Consider the following 17,008-nt stretch of genomic DNA (forward strand, 5'->3'; position numbering starts at 1 on the left):
GTGGTGTCCAACAGACTTCATTAATGCAAAAGTATCTTTTCCCTTTCAAATAATTGGTACTCTGGGATTGGCTAATTTCGCTTAGCATTATCTTCTCCAACTCCATCCATTTACCTGAAAATGCCATGATTTTATTCTCTTTTTATTTCTGAGTAATATTCCATTGTGCATATATACCACATTTTTTAATCCATTCATCTACTGGAGGGCATCTAGGTTGGTTCCACAGTTTAACTATTGTCAATTGTGCTGCTATAAACATTGATGTGGCTGTGTCTCTATAGTATGCTGTTTTTAAGTCCTTTGGGTACAGACCGAGAAGTGGGATAGTTGGGTCAAATGGTGGTTCTATTCCCAGTTTTCCAAGAAATCTCCATACTGCTTTCCATATTGGCTATATCAATTTGCAGTCCCACCAGCAATGTATGAGTGTATCTTTTTCTCCACATCCTCGCCAACATTTACTGTTGTTTGTATTCTTGATAGCTGCCATTCTGACTGGAGTGAGATGAAATCAGAGTAGTTTTGATTTGCATTTCTCTAATTGCTAGAGATGATGAACATTTTTTCATATATTTGCTGATTGATTGTAAATCATCTTCTGAGAAATGTCTGTTCAGGTCCTTGGCCCATTTATTGATTGGGTTATTTGTTTTTTGTGTGTGTTTAGCTTTTTGAGTTCTGAAATAAGGAGGCTGACTCATAGTGAGTAGGGACGGGGAGTATGGGAGAAATAGCCGAACTCTAGATAGGACAAAGGAGTGGGAGGGGAAGAGAAGGGGCATGGGGGTAGAAATGATAATGGAATGTGATGGACGTCATTATCCAAAGTATATATATGAAAATACAAATTGGTGTGAACTTACTTTGTATACAACCAGAGATATGAATAATTCTGCTCTATATGTGTAATGTGAATTATAATGTATTCTGCTGTCAGAAATATAAAATTAATTAAAAAAAGATTTAAAAAATAATTGGTACTCTGAAGCATAACATTGTGAAACTAAACCATCTTTTACCCAATGGTTATAGAATATGCTGATAATAGCTATTCTAATTCAATATTCCTTCCATGTTTTCTACATGACATTCTTCCATAAAGAACTTTTCCTTTTTCAGAAAAGAAGAAAAATCATAATAAATTTAAAAATAATTTTTGGACTAACATGGTGATTTTTGTTTTTCATGAATGCAATCCATTATTATTACCATTTACTTCAGACTCACAAAGTTCTGAATTTGGTCAGTGGGCACCACCTCAAGCTGCCTGTGTTCCTTTGATACTTCTAAGTTTTTAAGCCTTAATTTCTGTTCCTACTATTTTACTACCATAAACAATACAGAAATGATAATCTTCTGCAGAGAATAGCACATGAACTGGTCACTAGTTATGCTCATTTCTATTGGTTATTTTATTTTCTGAATATGTAAAATTTTAATATGGTAAAAACCTAAGATAAAAAAATTCTCTAAAACGTATTCTTTAAAAAAATCTCATCCTCTCCCCTATTCCTTTCCAATTCTTTGTATTCATACTTCAGTAAATAGCCAACTTCATTTTCTCATTTATTTTTCTGGTTTCTTTATGCAAAAAAAGAAGCAGATATATACATCTGAGTGTAGAAGCACATTATGTATATAGCCAAAGAAAAGGTAGTGAGTAGTCTATATTATCTTTCACCTGTTTTTCATGTCTCAATATAACTTGGAATATGTTACTTATTGAGTTTCAGAAATACCTGTTATTTTTAAAAATAATTGCACAATACTCAATTATCTAGATATAGCAAAGTTTATCCACTTTCCTCAATAAGCATTATTTATATTTCTTATTGCATTATAAATAAGGTGAAAAATAATTTCATACATGTGTATTCTTAGGATAAATTGCTATAAATGAGATCGCTGGATCAGGAGTGAATCTTTTCATGTATGCACTTTGGTCAAAGATTACCTAATTTATGGAATGACAGTAGGTTGTACATATTGTATTCCCATGAGTAAGTGCAAAGTGTGTTTCCCTGTGGCCTTGATGGTAAAATGTTTCATTTGAACATTTACCAGTTCATTTCTAGGGAAAATGGTACATTTATTATTATTTAATTAGTGTACTGTTCAACTTAACTACCAAACATATTTAAAATATTGATACTTGAGCCTATCTTGTCAATGGAATAAATATTCATTAATAATATTTATTCTAAAAAATCTGTGAAGTACAATCAGAAATAGGAGTTTAAATTTCTGTGATTTTTGTGAACCTTAAATGATGATACTGTACCTGAACATGTTATATCAGAGGTAAAATGACTAGTGGGGAATCACTGTACTTATTTGTATAAAGCAAAGGCAATAAATCAATCCTGTTCATCTACTCACTATGAATAATTACTTATACATTGCTTAAGCTTATATGAAAGAACATAAGTAGCTTGAACAATCACTATTACTTGATATTCTGTAATAAACTTCTATATTATTTTCCAGTACAACTATAAGGAAAACAATTATAACTTGATATTCTATAATAAACTTCTATATTACTTTTCCAGTACAACTATAATGACAGCAACTATTCTAAGCAACTGCCAGGCCCTATATTAAACACTCTACAATTAGATTATTATAACCTTTACAATAAATTTATGAAATAGGTATTATATTCATTTCAAAGTTTACAAAACAGGGGAAATAAGTAACTAGTCCATGTACATACAGTCAAAAAATAATGGGACATGAATTCAAATCCAGGAAGTCTGACTCCAGAGCTTACACTCAAAATATTTTATTAAAGAACCTCTAGTGTGTCACTAAATTATTACTATTGAGGAAAATTATCTACTTTAATAAATAAAAATATACTTTTTCGGGGGTTGGGGGATATAGCTCAGTGGGTAGAGTGCTTGCATGCATAAAACCCTGGGTTCAATCCCCAGCACTGCCAAAACACAAAAAACTTTTTCTTCTCCAAGTACTTTTTAGTTGAGTAAATTCTGAGTAAGAATAAGAATTCTAAAGTTAAATCACAGGAAAGAATTAGCAACCACAAAGTTATTAATTCATGATTTATTGGAAGTTTTCCACTAGTCACATAGAAAGTGAACTAAGTTAATACTGTTTTTCATTGTTAATGAAATTATTAATGAGCAGTTCAATTTAACAGGGGCTCTCATAATTCCTTGTTCAAAATAATGCAGTTACTAACAACAACAAAAACAGATCTTATAAGATTTTGAGTTTTAGTTCAACGATGGCTCACTTTATGGTTTAAAATAGGAGTAACAGTTACTTTACATATACAAATTAAATTACAAAGATGTGTCAGAAGTTGAGATAAAATTATTGAAACTAAGTCAATGGCAATTATTTGAAACAAAGAGAAAATGTTTAGGAAAGGTATCATTACCAAAGACCAGTGACTTACCTCATCTGGAAAAAGATGCAACCTTTGCATCATTGTTCTTCTGTGAAGGTTTTTTGGCAGCATGCCATAAATAGCTAATTTTACAATCTGAAAAACAGATATACCTAGAACTCAGTAAGAAAAATCTGACTTGGGAAAGAAAACAAGCAAACACAATTATAGATGGCGATGAAAACTAGTGGCTAAGATTCAGCATAAATACAGAAAAGAAACAGACCTAGTAAATATGTTGAAGCAAATAAAAAGGAACTTGTTACTTTGTACGTTATTCTTTAGGCTTTATTTGTTTATTGTTTATTTAGGAAAAAAAACAAAGAGATTAAAAATAACCCATGTATGTGCCAACTTTAGACAGCATAAGAATGTCTCTAAGCTTATAAAAGAACCCATGGCTCAAGTAATCTATCACACAAGTTAGAGGACTTTAATCTTGGCAGCAATTAAATAAATGGTTAAATTGAAAAAAAAATCATGCTTAACATTAGTTGAAAAGTTACTATATGTACAGTGGTCAGTGTATTATCTTTTAAATCTTATTTATGATGTTGTGAAGTAGGCATTATAATTAGTTTCATTTTACAGATAAGAAAACAAATAGTGAAAATAAAGAGATTCTCCAATTTTATATATCTAACAAATGGTGGTACAGGAATTCAAACCAACCAGTTTCATTCCCAGAACAGACACCTAGTACCTGCGATCATCTCTATAATATGCTTCTCTCTGTAACCTATCAAGATGACAAAGTCCCTTTCCCTTCCATACCAGTTCCCAAGATGGCAAACTAACTTTTCCATGATTTATTTCCCCCCTTTTAAGTTATTCTCTTTGTTGGTCTGAATGTGATTTTACATGTATTTGGTATAGAAAAGGCCTCACCCTTTAAGCCACAATCTCCCGGGGGCCTCCTATATACAAATATTTGTAGTATACAAATATACTGCAAGCTCTTCATGAAAGTGCTGATAGAGACTTTTGGAGTGCTAAATTGATTTTTATAATTTATATTTATATTTCAAGAGTATAATTTGATGTGTGTTAATGCACTAAATACATATTAGAATTTAGTTGCATTGTATGAGAATTTCTTATTCCCTTTCTTCTCTCATCAAATCAGACGACAAAGCCTTAGTACAGACTGAAGCTAATGGCATATCATACATGTTTTCTGTTAGTGCTGTTAATACTTTATGTTCTAGAGAATTTAATGTAGATTTATACTGTTAAAAGCAATTAAAAATTCATTTCCTCCAACACAGAATCTTTGGACAAGTGCCACCAGTGGTTAGTGGCTACCATACTTGACAATGTGAACAGAATGTTCTTGCCATGGTGGCAATTTCTATTGGACAGCACTGATCTAGGTATTACTTTTTAAATTTTTTCATCTTTTAAAAGTCATAAGTACAACTGACAATGTTAAAGACTACTCAACATCTTTTCTGGATAAGCAAGTTGCTAAATCCTCTGAATATCTTTATAATAGTAATTGTATTGGTAGAGTTATATGACATTTGGTTTTCATGATCGTAAAATTTTGTTGTATTTATCTGAATTAACAAGTTAATATTTTAAAAACATTTTTATTAGTGTATTATAGTTATATATAAACAGGTGGATTTCACTGTGACATATTCATACATCCATATAACATAATTTGCTCCATTTCATTACCCAGACTTCCCTTTTCCCTCCCCTCCTCCTTCTTCATACCCTCCATCTACTGATCTTCTATTTATTTACTTTTTAAAAAACTGGCAATTATAATAATACACAAAAGTGTGGTTTATTATAATATATTCATAAATGCACATAGCACACTCAGTTTCATTTTACTGTTCATTTTCTATCCTTTCCCCTAGATTCCATTCCTCTAATCCACTGTTGTCCTTCTATTTTCATGAGATCCTCCTTTTTATAAACCAATGCTGATTACAAATTATAGCTACCAGCAGAGTTTATTGTTTGAGACAAACACAATGTTTGAACTGGAAATAAGATGAGTGACCTCTTCATTAACAAGTAATTTTTTTTTCAAAATACAAGAGAAAAAACAAACAAAAAAACTTTTATGAAGTAATAATGCAAATGAATTTAACCCTGAAATATTTTCTAATCTTCATCATTCTTCAATGCATTTCAATTTTTGTCCATAAAAATGATTTGAAACAATTTCTACTAATGTTATTCAATGTCAAAAGTTGGACTATACTGCCTCCTAGTGTATAGCTAATATGCCTGAATGAAGCAGAAACTAAATTTTAAGCTTAAAAATATTTATAAAGGATTAAAACTGTAATTGGTTGTAAGACATGGTATATATATTAGTAGCCTTTATAACTTTTAACACTTTAAATGCAAATCAAATTAATAGACTACAATGACCTGTAATAGTCTAAAAATACTAGTTATGGAGCGGAATATTAAGTATTCTTCAAGAAGCAACCTCTAAGCACATTTTCATAAAATAGACATGAATGATACAAAACAGTAAAACATAGAACTTGTAAATGGTATGTCAGGCATCATTATAGTAAAATAATCCTCCCCTACACTTAACCAAGAAAATTTTGGGCAGTACTACAAACAAATGATTGTGTATCTATGTGTGTGTGTGTGTGTATTCACTATTTTGGGGTAATAAAATAGAATATCTTCAGAGTCTAACACTCTTGCTCATTTATGAATGTATTTAAATAAAAAGGCTAAAATAGTCCATAAAAATGGAAAATACTCTCTCTATCCAGAGTATAGTTTAAATGCCAGGTTTATTGAGAATTTCAAAAGGAAAAATAAATTGTAAAACAAATAGAAAGTTTGGTTTTATTCGTATTGAAGATTGATATATGGGTTAGCACTTCTCCCTGTATATAACTCAAATGAAAGATAAAGAAATAAATACTTTAGTAATCTCATATATGTAGATATTACCCAGAAAGACAGTATCAGGGGGTATAGTGGAGAAATTAAAATTTGTCGAAAAGTCTTTGCTGATAGGTAATTTTCACTGAGTATGACCTCACAAGGTTTTAAGGCCCAAAATATACCTTTTTATGGGAATCAAGATCTTAAGTCTAAAGTTTAGCTTAAAGAAGTCTTAGGATGGTAATAACCCTCTGCACTTTATAGCAACTAAGTAAATCCTTTTTTAAAAAAATTAATTTTTAACATGTTTCAAAGAATTCTCAGAGATGAAATTCCAAGATACTTAAGTGTATCAAGTATCCTGAACAGACACAATAAACTGAAGATCCACAACGACCACAAATATTACAGTCAGATATAAATGTTAAAAATATGTACATTATGCTTAAAGAAATATAATAGGGAACTAAAATATGAAAAATTGACCAGGAGACTATCAAAATTGATCAACAAATTTGAAAAAGAACCAAATAGTAAAACTTCAAGAAAAGAAAATAAAAAGATAATTCAATGAAAAGATTAATTGAATTAGACACAGGTGATTAGAGAACTGGTACGTAGATCTAAAGAAATTATTGAAACTGCAGCAAAGAGAGAGGGAGACATAAAATATGAGAGGTATGAGTCATGCACAATAAAATGCAAAAATCTAAGTATAATCAGTTTTTCAAAAGGAAAGAAAAAACAGTAAAGAGACCAAATACTAAAAAATGTAAGAGCTAACAAATTTCTAGAACTGAACACAGTAATCCTCAAATAAAATACACAAGATCCCAAAAGAAATATATGAAAACCAAAGCAAAAAAAAAAGGAATAAGATTTTAAAATTATGCAGAAAGACACAGTACATACAAAAAAATTAACATCCTACTTATCCATACTAAAAATAGAAATCTATGTAAACAGTAGCTTCAAAAAGCTGAGAAATAATGTTCATCCTAGAACTGTATATGCAACTGATCCTCTGTATTAGTAGGTTCTACAGATTCAACCAACTGTGGGTTGACAATATTTCAAAGAAAAAAAAATTACAACTACAAAATTTTATTCTGATCATTGTAAGACAATACAGTATGCCAACTATTTACAAAGTATTTACATACTATTAGGTATTATAAGCAATCTAGAGATGATGTCAAGTATATGGAAAGATGTGCATAGGTATATGCAAATACCAGGCTATTTTATGTAAGGGAGTTTAGCATCTGCAGATTTGCTTATCCATGGATATCCTGGAACCAATTCACAATGGATACCAAGGGATGACTGTATAACAAAATTATCTTTCAAGAATGAAAGTAAAAATAAAGAAGACAGTTTTGACAAAAAAAAAAAAAAAAAAAAAAAAAAAAGATGAGTTCAGTATTAGGAGAATATAACCATAGGAATGTCAAAGGGAAGTATGTATGGAAAGGAAAATTGATCCCAGAAGGAAGGATGAGTTACAATAAGAAATTGTAAGCAAAGAAAATCATTAAAAAATTAAAAGCAGGATAAAACAATAACAAGAATGTTAAACTGAAAGAGTTTTAAGAATATAGAAAGCAGGTAGAAGAATACAGAATATAGAAGGAAAAGAATAAAATAATATTTACCCAGGGGGAAAAAAAGAACACAAGTGGTTAAAAGTATAGACTTCTCAGTTGAATGAAATCACCTTTGCCTCCCTTTTGTCTGTGATCCTTGCCAAGTTTCTTTACCTCTCTGAACCATGATTTGTTACTCTATAAAATAGGACTATGACATGGGTGACCATGAAAATTAAAGGAAATTGTGCATGTAAAATTGTAACAATAAATGCATGTAAATACATTGGTAAATGAATTAAATATAATTTAAAATGAAAAAAAAAAGAAAGCATGTAGGCTAGGAGGGAAGGTGGGTATTAAAAATGATTTAAAGTCTTTGATTTGATTAAGAGGAAGGTAACGATACTGATTAACCTTAGACTTACAATAAACAACTTGAATAAATCCAAAAGAAGACCAGGGAAGGAAAATAAAATAAGATCTAGTTCCATGATGCTTACAACAAACACACCTATAATAGGAAATGGTAAAATTTAAACAATGGAAAAAATATATGAAGCAAACATACATGAAAAAAAAGTGTCTTCTATACTTATACTCTCAGAAAAAAACAGATTTCAAAGTAAAAATCATTACTGAAGACAAAGAAGTTCAGTACACATTGACCTTGATCTATTCTTTACAAAAATTATACATAATTTCAAACTTAAGTTTATCTAACATTAAGTCTTCAAACTATACAAACAAAAAAATTGACAAACCTATAAGGAAAAATGACTAAATCCACAAATTGAGATTTTATCAATACATTAAAAATTAGAAAAACAAAAGAACTCTTTCAGATAAATAATAAAACAAGAACAAGCCAGTAAGAATATGTGGATGGAGCAACACATTTAGCATACTTGATGAAATATATATACATACACATAGAAGTACACACATCTATCTATCTCTCTCTCTCTCTCTCTCTCTCTCTCTCTCTCTCTCCCTCCCTCCCTCCCCCTCCACCCCCTCAAAGTATTTGCAGCAAACTCATATTCTGTGCAAATATGCAGGGTTCAAGAAATAAAAAAATGCATTAGAATTCTTTGCTAAATGTAAAACATAATAAATAGTAATTAGGACACACACCAAATTGAATGGCAATCAAAATAATACTTATCAAAATTTGTGTAAGATAGCTAAAGTGAAGAATCTGTAGAAGAGAAAGGAGATGAATCCATCTTTTCCTAGATGATAAATAAAAAAATTCAGTAGACTTACTGCTATTGGATCCCTCTGGTGAAGTTGAGCAGCTGTGACTTGTCTAAATCCACCTGGATAGCTATTAAAAAAGTAGAGATTAAAACTGGGTGTAGGATATGGTACTGTATCCTTAAGTTGATCATTCACTTTTGATTAAGTACTTTAGTAAATTATTCTTGTTTCTGGAAACTATACTGTTTATTAATGTTTTAAATATAAAATAGTAACCTATGCTATTTGAAATGCTGCTCTCTTAAGTGGCCAGCTCTCATTACTTCATAAATAGTTCTAATCTTGGAAAAATTTCTGGACATAACTGTATTTAAAATTTTTCTATTTTAATTTATTATATATGACAATAGAATGCATTAAATTCATATTACACATATAAAGCACAATTTTTCATATCTCTGGTTGCACACAAAGTAGAGTCACAAGGCTCTATCTTCATACATGTACTTAGGGTAATAATGTCCACCTTATTCCACTATCTTTCCTACCCCCAATCCCCTGCCCTTCCCCTCCCTCCCCTTTGCCCTATCTAAAGTTCCTCCATTCCTCCCATGTTCCCCCCACCCATCCCCATTATGGATCAGCATCCTCATATTAGAGAAAACATTCAGCATTTGTTTTTTGGGGGATTGGTTTACTTCACTTAGTTTAATAATCTCCAACTCCATCCATTTACCTGCAAATACCACGATTTTATTCTCTTTTATTGCTAAGTAATATTCCATTGTGTATATATGCCACATTTTCTTTATCCATTCATCTACTGAAGGGCATCTAGGTTGGTTCCAAAGTTTAGCTATTGTGAATTGTGCTGCTATAAACCCTGACTCGGCTGCATCCTTGTAGTATGCTGTTTTTAAGTTCTTTGGGTATAAACAAGGAGTGGGATAGCTGGGTCAAATGATGGCTCCACTCCAAGTTTTCCAAGGAATCTCCATACTGTTTAGTCATTCATCCATTTATTATGGGCAATCTATCACTGCTTGATTTAAAAAAGAAATAGCAATGAGTCAGAATAGTTCATGTTCCCTGCCATATTAGGCCAATTGTATAAGCTAGGGGTTAAATCTAAGGAAAATGGTGGTAGACCAATTGGTTTCTAAAGTCAAGTTCATACTATAAATAGGTAATGAGTTTTGGCACTAAGAGTCACTTGTTGGCTCCAAGTAATAAAATACTTCATTGTGTTCAGATCAAATATTATATGTAAAATGGATGAATTAGCAAATTAAACTAGGTTTTGTCAGTAACTCCTAGCATAAATTTTAGGCAATTCATTTTACCTGTCTATATGATTTTACTAAAAAGAAAAAAAAATCTGCCATATCTACTTCACAATATTTCTAAAACTCAAATGAGAAAATATCTATATAGAAGAACAAAGTTTCAATTATTTTTAGGAAAAGGTTAAAATTGGAAAGTCAGAAAAACTTAAGATTAAGTAAGTGTGATTCCTTTCACGAGATTTTCTTTTAAGAAAATATAAAAACATTTTAAAGACAACTTAAGAAATCACATTGTGGGAATAAAACTTAAGAAATCAAATTTAGAAGTTCTCTGAGAAAGATGGGCACTTTTCAAACTAATATTATTTTATTTGTTCATGGTATTTCAGTTTTAGTAAAGCTGTCTAGACTTCTATACCTTTAATCTTTCTATCCATGGAAAAATATTTTGTAGCTTCTATGCTAAAGAATCTCTATTTGCTACTGGAATGGCAAATTCTAAAGCATAACACCATTTATGCTATATTTTAGGAGCTTGGATTTCATCCTAAGGATCTGGAAAGCTAATGCAAAATTCTGAGTAGGGGAATGACTTCAGTAATGCAATACTCAGTTGATTTTTACTAGCAAAAAAATAACTACATTTCTTTCTCCACCATAAGACACCTGAATGGATTAAGGGAAAATTGTTTAAATTGTTTGCCATGTGCTTTTCTCATTAAAATAAATCAAATAAACATTTTCTGAATGCCCATTATGCTGGGTACTGAGGATGCACAGATAAATATTATAGGATTCTATTCAAGAAAAATGAGGAAATAAATTCTGTTGGAATGACTAGTAGTAAGCTGTATCTCTAACTCATGAAAATATATTTGAGGCTGGCCTCAAACTTGTAATCTTCCTGCCTCAGCCTGATAGTAGTTGGGATTATAGGCATCTTTCACTGTGCCTGACATCAGAGATTTATTTTAAATAATCTTGATTATTATAAATCATATAGTACACTACTGTACAGTGACTAAAAATAATACATACCAAAAGGTTCCCTGATAATCTTATAAAGTGAATAAAAATATAAACATTTTATATATAAAAATGTTAAATCATGGGATCAGAAGTACATTTTATTCCTTTTTTAAACTTTCTACATTTTCAAAAATTAGAATATTTAAAAAAATTTTACATGTGACTCTACTTTGTGTTCAACCAGAGACATGAAAAATTGTGCTCTATTTAGTAATATGAATTGAACTGAATTCTACTATCATATACAACAAATTAGAATAAATAAAATAATCAAAAAATTTTACAATTATAAGTTAAATTTTGAATACATAATTATAACAGTGTTATGAGCATAATAAAGTAGTCTGTACAAGGTTTAAGTAAAGAGCCAATAGAAAAAAACAGAAAGTGATTAGCTCTATGGACAGTGAGAAAATAGGGAATGTATCCCAGAAAAGATGACATCTGAACTAGTTTCTAATGGTTAAATATGAAAGTTCATGAGAAAGATAAGATGAAATTACATTCCTGCCACAGCAACACCACAAAGGCAGAGAGATAAGCAATAGCAATATGTTGGCTAAAAGAAAAGGTGATCAAACAGCAGCAGTTACGCAGTGCCGCTCAGTTTTCATCCATCAGTGAGAAAGCACTACTGACAGGGACAGACACTACCAGTGATGTAAACACTCATTGCTCACCACTGGCTGTTGTTATTTCCCTTCCATTGCAGTAATACCACACAGTAATTCACAGCATTTTGTGTCAATAATTTCCTTTAGGCTTTTATCACATTTTGTTATTCTGACTTTTTTATTATTTCCCAATTATCTCTTGATTTCATAGAATTTGATTTATATGTAGAGATTTGCCAATAGCAGAAACTACTATGAATGCTAGTTTTTTGTTAAGTTATGTAAAGATTTCAATAATGTATTTTAAGGTGAAGAATGGGCAAAGGCTGACTCAAGAAAGCAAAAAAGTTATGCAAGAGATGAAAAGAAACATACCAGAACACCAGAGGTGAAGGTGCAGTTAGAAACAAAAAAAAGATTTTGATCAGGAATGGAAGATCAACATTTAGCACCAAAATTTAGATGATAATATAAAAGGTATGCTTAATTAAATTTGTCCTTCATCTGAATCTGTGGATTAACCAATACATTAGACAACAAAATTAGATCTCAAAATATCTCGACAGGGTGAAGATAAAATTTTACAACGAGCAAAGTTAAGGTCTTGCAGTTGAATTAAAACAACTAAAACACCTAAGAAGGAAAAGACATAATTGAACAGGACATGTTTGAAAAAGACTGAAGAATTTTAGCTAATAGTTTTAGCTCCATGAATCATATTAGTTACAAGACTTTGAAGAACAATTCTATTGCAACGGATGAGGGAGTTTTAGTTTTAGACTAAGAAGGAAGAGTCACATTGTACTTGCAAACCATGAGAACACATCCACGTGAGTATTTATTTAAGAGATATTGACAAATAAGAATGTATTTAAAGAGTGACCATTCCTTAAACTTCTTGTGAAATTTCATCGTTCAAGATGGTTCTGGAAACAGCAGTAAGATGAATTATAGAAAGCAGAAAGCAGTTAGAAGACTGACTTAAAAATGAGAATAATTTTGATTAGAGAAGTTACATAAAAAGCTTGTAGGAAGCAAATAGTTTTGGTAGTAGCTAATATCTGGCATAATTTTGTGTTCGTTTTGATTGAGTAACTTATACATGTAACAAGAGTATAATTAGTATTTTATTAAATGCTAATTTTTTGAAAATACCCTGTTCCTTTTAAATAAGAGTGACAGCTAAAATAATACCTTTTAACTATTTTCCTTGACAATGGCAAAGAAATCTTACCCAGTATGTGAAGAGTATACTTTTTGTTCCCATTTGTTTCCAGAAAATGCAATGTGTCTTGTGTTTATTATGACAACGTGATCTCCACAGTCACCTAGATTTAAAAAGCAGTAAGAGACTTTGTGTGAAAAATCAAAACTTAAGAAAGGTAAGTTATCAAAGCCTAAACAACATATAGAAAAATAGAAAGCAAATCATAATGCAATATCAAAAATCCTTAAACAGATTTCTGTTTCTTTTTATATAAACCCCAAGTGTTTTAAGTAACCCCTAAGAGTTGGCTGATTATTTGGAAAACCTCAGCACTGGACGGTAAAAGAAATTGAATAAAGATGCCAATAACAACAATGTATGTTTTTTAAAGGTAAACTACTGTTATTTTATTAATCTCCCCATAATAATTACACTTCACTAAAAATGTTTATATTAGTACCTTTAAATATTTGACATAAACTTTTCCTTACAAAGAGCAGAGAAAACTGAAATCAATATGTATATAAACATAAAAAGTGTGTTCTACCAAGAAAACTAAACTCATTGAAAACAAATGTGAAACATTTATGATTATAATTTTTTTTCAAATTTAAAGAACATAGAGTACTATGATTTTATGTATAACTACTGCCACAAGATTTTTTTCAATCACATGTAACTTATTGTTTAAAGTGCAACTCTCAATTGTGACTACAGACATAGCTATCAGGATGTATGACCTGAAAATCAAAATATACATACATCTGAGAAATGTCAAAGTCTATGCAAGGGCAGATTCAAAGACACCTGTTAAGTGTCGTAGAAGTCTCAAGTTCTTCTAAAATATGCTTTATAATCCTTTCCACTGATTAATAATTAATCCACTCACTGCTTATTACATACTAACTGATTTCAGGTAGTATTATTAATGCTGGGAATGTAGCAATGAATTACTGAAATCCCCATTGTTAATGAATCCTACGTTCTAGTGGAGGGAGTTAGATAACAAAGAAACAAATAAATACATATACAACATGGTAGGAGCTAGTACAAATAGGGGGATAGACAGTAATGGACTAGTGGCATTATTAATTGGTATACTTTTTCCCCATAAACTTGGGTTTTCATTTCTCTTGGATAAATTTCCCCAGGAGTGCAATTACTACATTATATGGTAAGCTCAAGTTTAGTTTTATAAGAATCTGCTACTCCTTATCTAGAGTATCTGTACCATTTTACATTTCCACCAGCCATATGAATAATCCCATTTCTCTACCTTCTCATCAGCATTCATTATCACTTTTTAAATTTTAGTTATTTTGATAGATATATGTTGATATCTCATGGTTTTAATTTGGTTTCCCTAGTGGCTTAATTGAACATCTTTTCACATGCTTATTTGCCTTTTGTTCATGTATTTCAACCATTTTCTAATTACATTTTTTTAAAACTGAGTTTCCAAACATCATATAATATTTTGAACATGTATGTGTGTATGCGTACATATATTCACACACACATATATATATGTACATGTATATACACATATTCTAGATACAAGTCCTTTTTTTGCTACGTGGTTTACAAGTATTTTCTTCCAATCTGTGGCTTTTCTTTTTATTCCCTTCCCATAGTCAAATCCTTGTAAGCTCTTTGCTTTAGCTCATTGGTTTTTAAACTGCACTTGATAGTCTTAGGGTTCTTATAATGTACCTCAAGGATGAGGGGACAAGTACAGCATTGCTTTTATATATTATAAGATTTGGTGTAAGAAATATTAAAAAACCAGCTATTGCAAATTAATGATAAAAAAATAAAGGCTGGCTTTGGCTTTTATGTCTGTTTACAATTTGGAAGGATAAATATCCAGATGCCTACATAAGTATTATTTTGGGCATTCCTGAACTTGTGTGTACCCAGTGTGACAGGTGATCACATAGGTTACCATAAAGTCTGAGTGTAAAGACATTGTGAGAGTACAAAGCTTGTTGATAAAATTTACTGCCAATTTTCAATTATTCACTTGCCAATGAAGTAAATATTACAGATACAAAATGAGGCAAAAATCTTCTTCAGCACTTTGTAGGATGATATTTTAGGGGTGAGGTGAAGTATAAGTATGCAATTTAGATTACAAAATTAAATGATTTGGTAGTTAACATTTGAAATAGACTGACTAAATATTAAGATAAAAAATGTTAGGCAGCTTTATAAAACCATCATAAACTTACAAGACAGAATACTAGAGATTATTTAAATTTTAAGTCTGATCTTTGCTGAAATACATGGTATTTATAATGTTAACCTTTAAGAATTGCAAAACTTTTATTTCATTCCATGTAGACAGGATATTTTAAGATAATCTAAAGTTACTTTAATAATGCTAAAGAAAGGTTTCCCTCTGCTTCTTTTAAACTTTCCTATAGTTCTTCTCAGTGAATCAGGTATTGAAGTCAAAGGAGCAAAGTCCTCATGAGAATAAGTCATACTCCATAAATCACCATGTGCCCTTCTTTGGATTTACTAGTCAAAAATTAAACATGTTGGAAAAGTTCTCAAGTCCCATTCAGAAGAACAGTTCTAGTTGATTGGAATTTTTTTCATAGTTGACCCCCATTTCCAATTAAAATTAACTTTTCTGTATTGACCCCCATTTCCATTTCCTAGGAAACTCTATGCCAATTTTCCAAATAAATACAGTGATTATAAGCCCATAATACACACTTAGTAAATGCTTATTGTTTTAAATGTTTTGAAAAAAACACAAAGAACTACACTATTAAAAGACATTATAGTTATAAATTGAAAGCTGCTTAAATTTTGTTTTTAGTGACATCTTGTGGTCATAAAAAGTTTTGCTGACATAAGTTACATATTCAATATAGATGAGACAAAAATGTAAATCAATCTTTAAACAGTAAATTTTTTTTCATATAAAAACTATTCTCCATTATTAGAAATGCCCTAACAAGGAGCCACAACAATTCTTCTGGTGTTTTAGCAGAATGCACATTCATCAGTATCTAAGGAGTACTTCTACAATAATGACTCCATTGTAAGGAAGCACAACTTAACTGAGTTGACAGACAACAGCTATACTTCGATTCAGAAATTAGGTGAAGATTACTTTCCCTCAAATTATGTATTATTTGCACTTCTTCAAGGTCAGTCTAAGTGATCTTATTTACTACTTGCTAATAGCATTGCTAGGGAAAAACAGTGTAGTGACTAAGAATCACCATATTAAAGAATTTACTACATGAAAAAACAGGAGTCTAAGTTCAGTATCAGTTCTACTATTGTATAGTTGAATGATAGCAAGAAAGAAACTTTATTCTTCCAATCTTAGTTTTCTCATCTGTCAGTGAAGTAGTTAAATAAAACGGCTGAGGTCCTAAAGAATTAAACAAACCTATAAACTGGTAATTCTATGACTGGTATTTTCCTGGTCTGCCAAAATAACATTTTTAAAATAACCAGAAATTTATTATTACTGAAAATATAAATCTGCTGATCACTGTTTTACTTTCAAAATACAGTTCATCTCATTATACATGGGTTCTGTATTTGCAAATTTTCTAATTGTTAAAATTTATTGGTGACTCAAAAATCAATACTCATAATGTTTTTGTGGTCATTCATTGACATCCTTACAGTGGAGAGAAATGTGAGTTACTTAATGGGTGTGTTCCCAGCTGAGGGTAAACCCAGCAGTGCTCTACCTTCCTATTTCACCTTTTGCACTGTGAATAAGCATCCTTTGGGTGGTCTACTTAATGTCACATCTTTGG

At 30.7% G+C, this 17,008-nt stretch overlaps 1 protein-coding gene across 1 annotated transcript in view; it reads right to left on the reverse strand.

Moving 5' to 3' along the window:
* The window catches only part of Mrpl13 (mitochondrial ribosomal protein L13), a 37,943-nt gene that overhangs the window by 14,598 nt on the left and 6,337 nt on the right, over positions 1 to 17,008 (reverse strand). The window contains exons 3-5 of the mRNA XM_076835805.2: positions 13,245 to 13,338; positions 9,148 to 9,208; positions 3,428 to 3,514 (exon numbers count right to left, since the gene is read on the reverse strand). Coding sequence (XP_076691920.1) covers positions 3,428 to 3,514; positions 9,148 to 9,208; positions 13,245 to 13,338 — 242 coding nt within the window. The remainder of the gene's footprint in view (positions 1 to 3,427; positions 3,515 to 9,147; positions 9,209 to 13,244; positions 13,339 to 17,008) is intronic.

This window comes from Callospermophilus lateralis, chromosome 16 (assembly GCF_048772815.1).
Source record: "Callospermophilus lateralis isolate mCalLat2 chromosome 16, mCalLat2.hap1, whole genome shotgun sequence".
Classification (NCBI taxonomy): Eukaryota; Metazoa; Chordata; class Mammalia; order Rodentia; family Sciuridae; genus Callospermophilus; species Callospermophilus lateralis.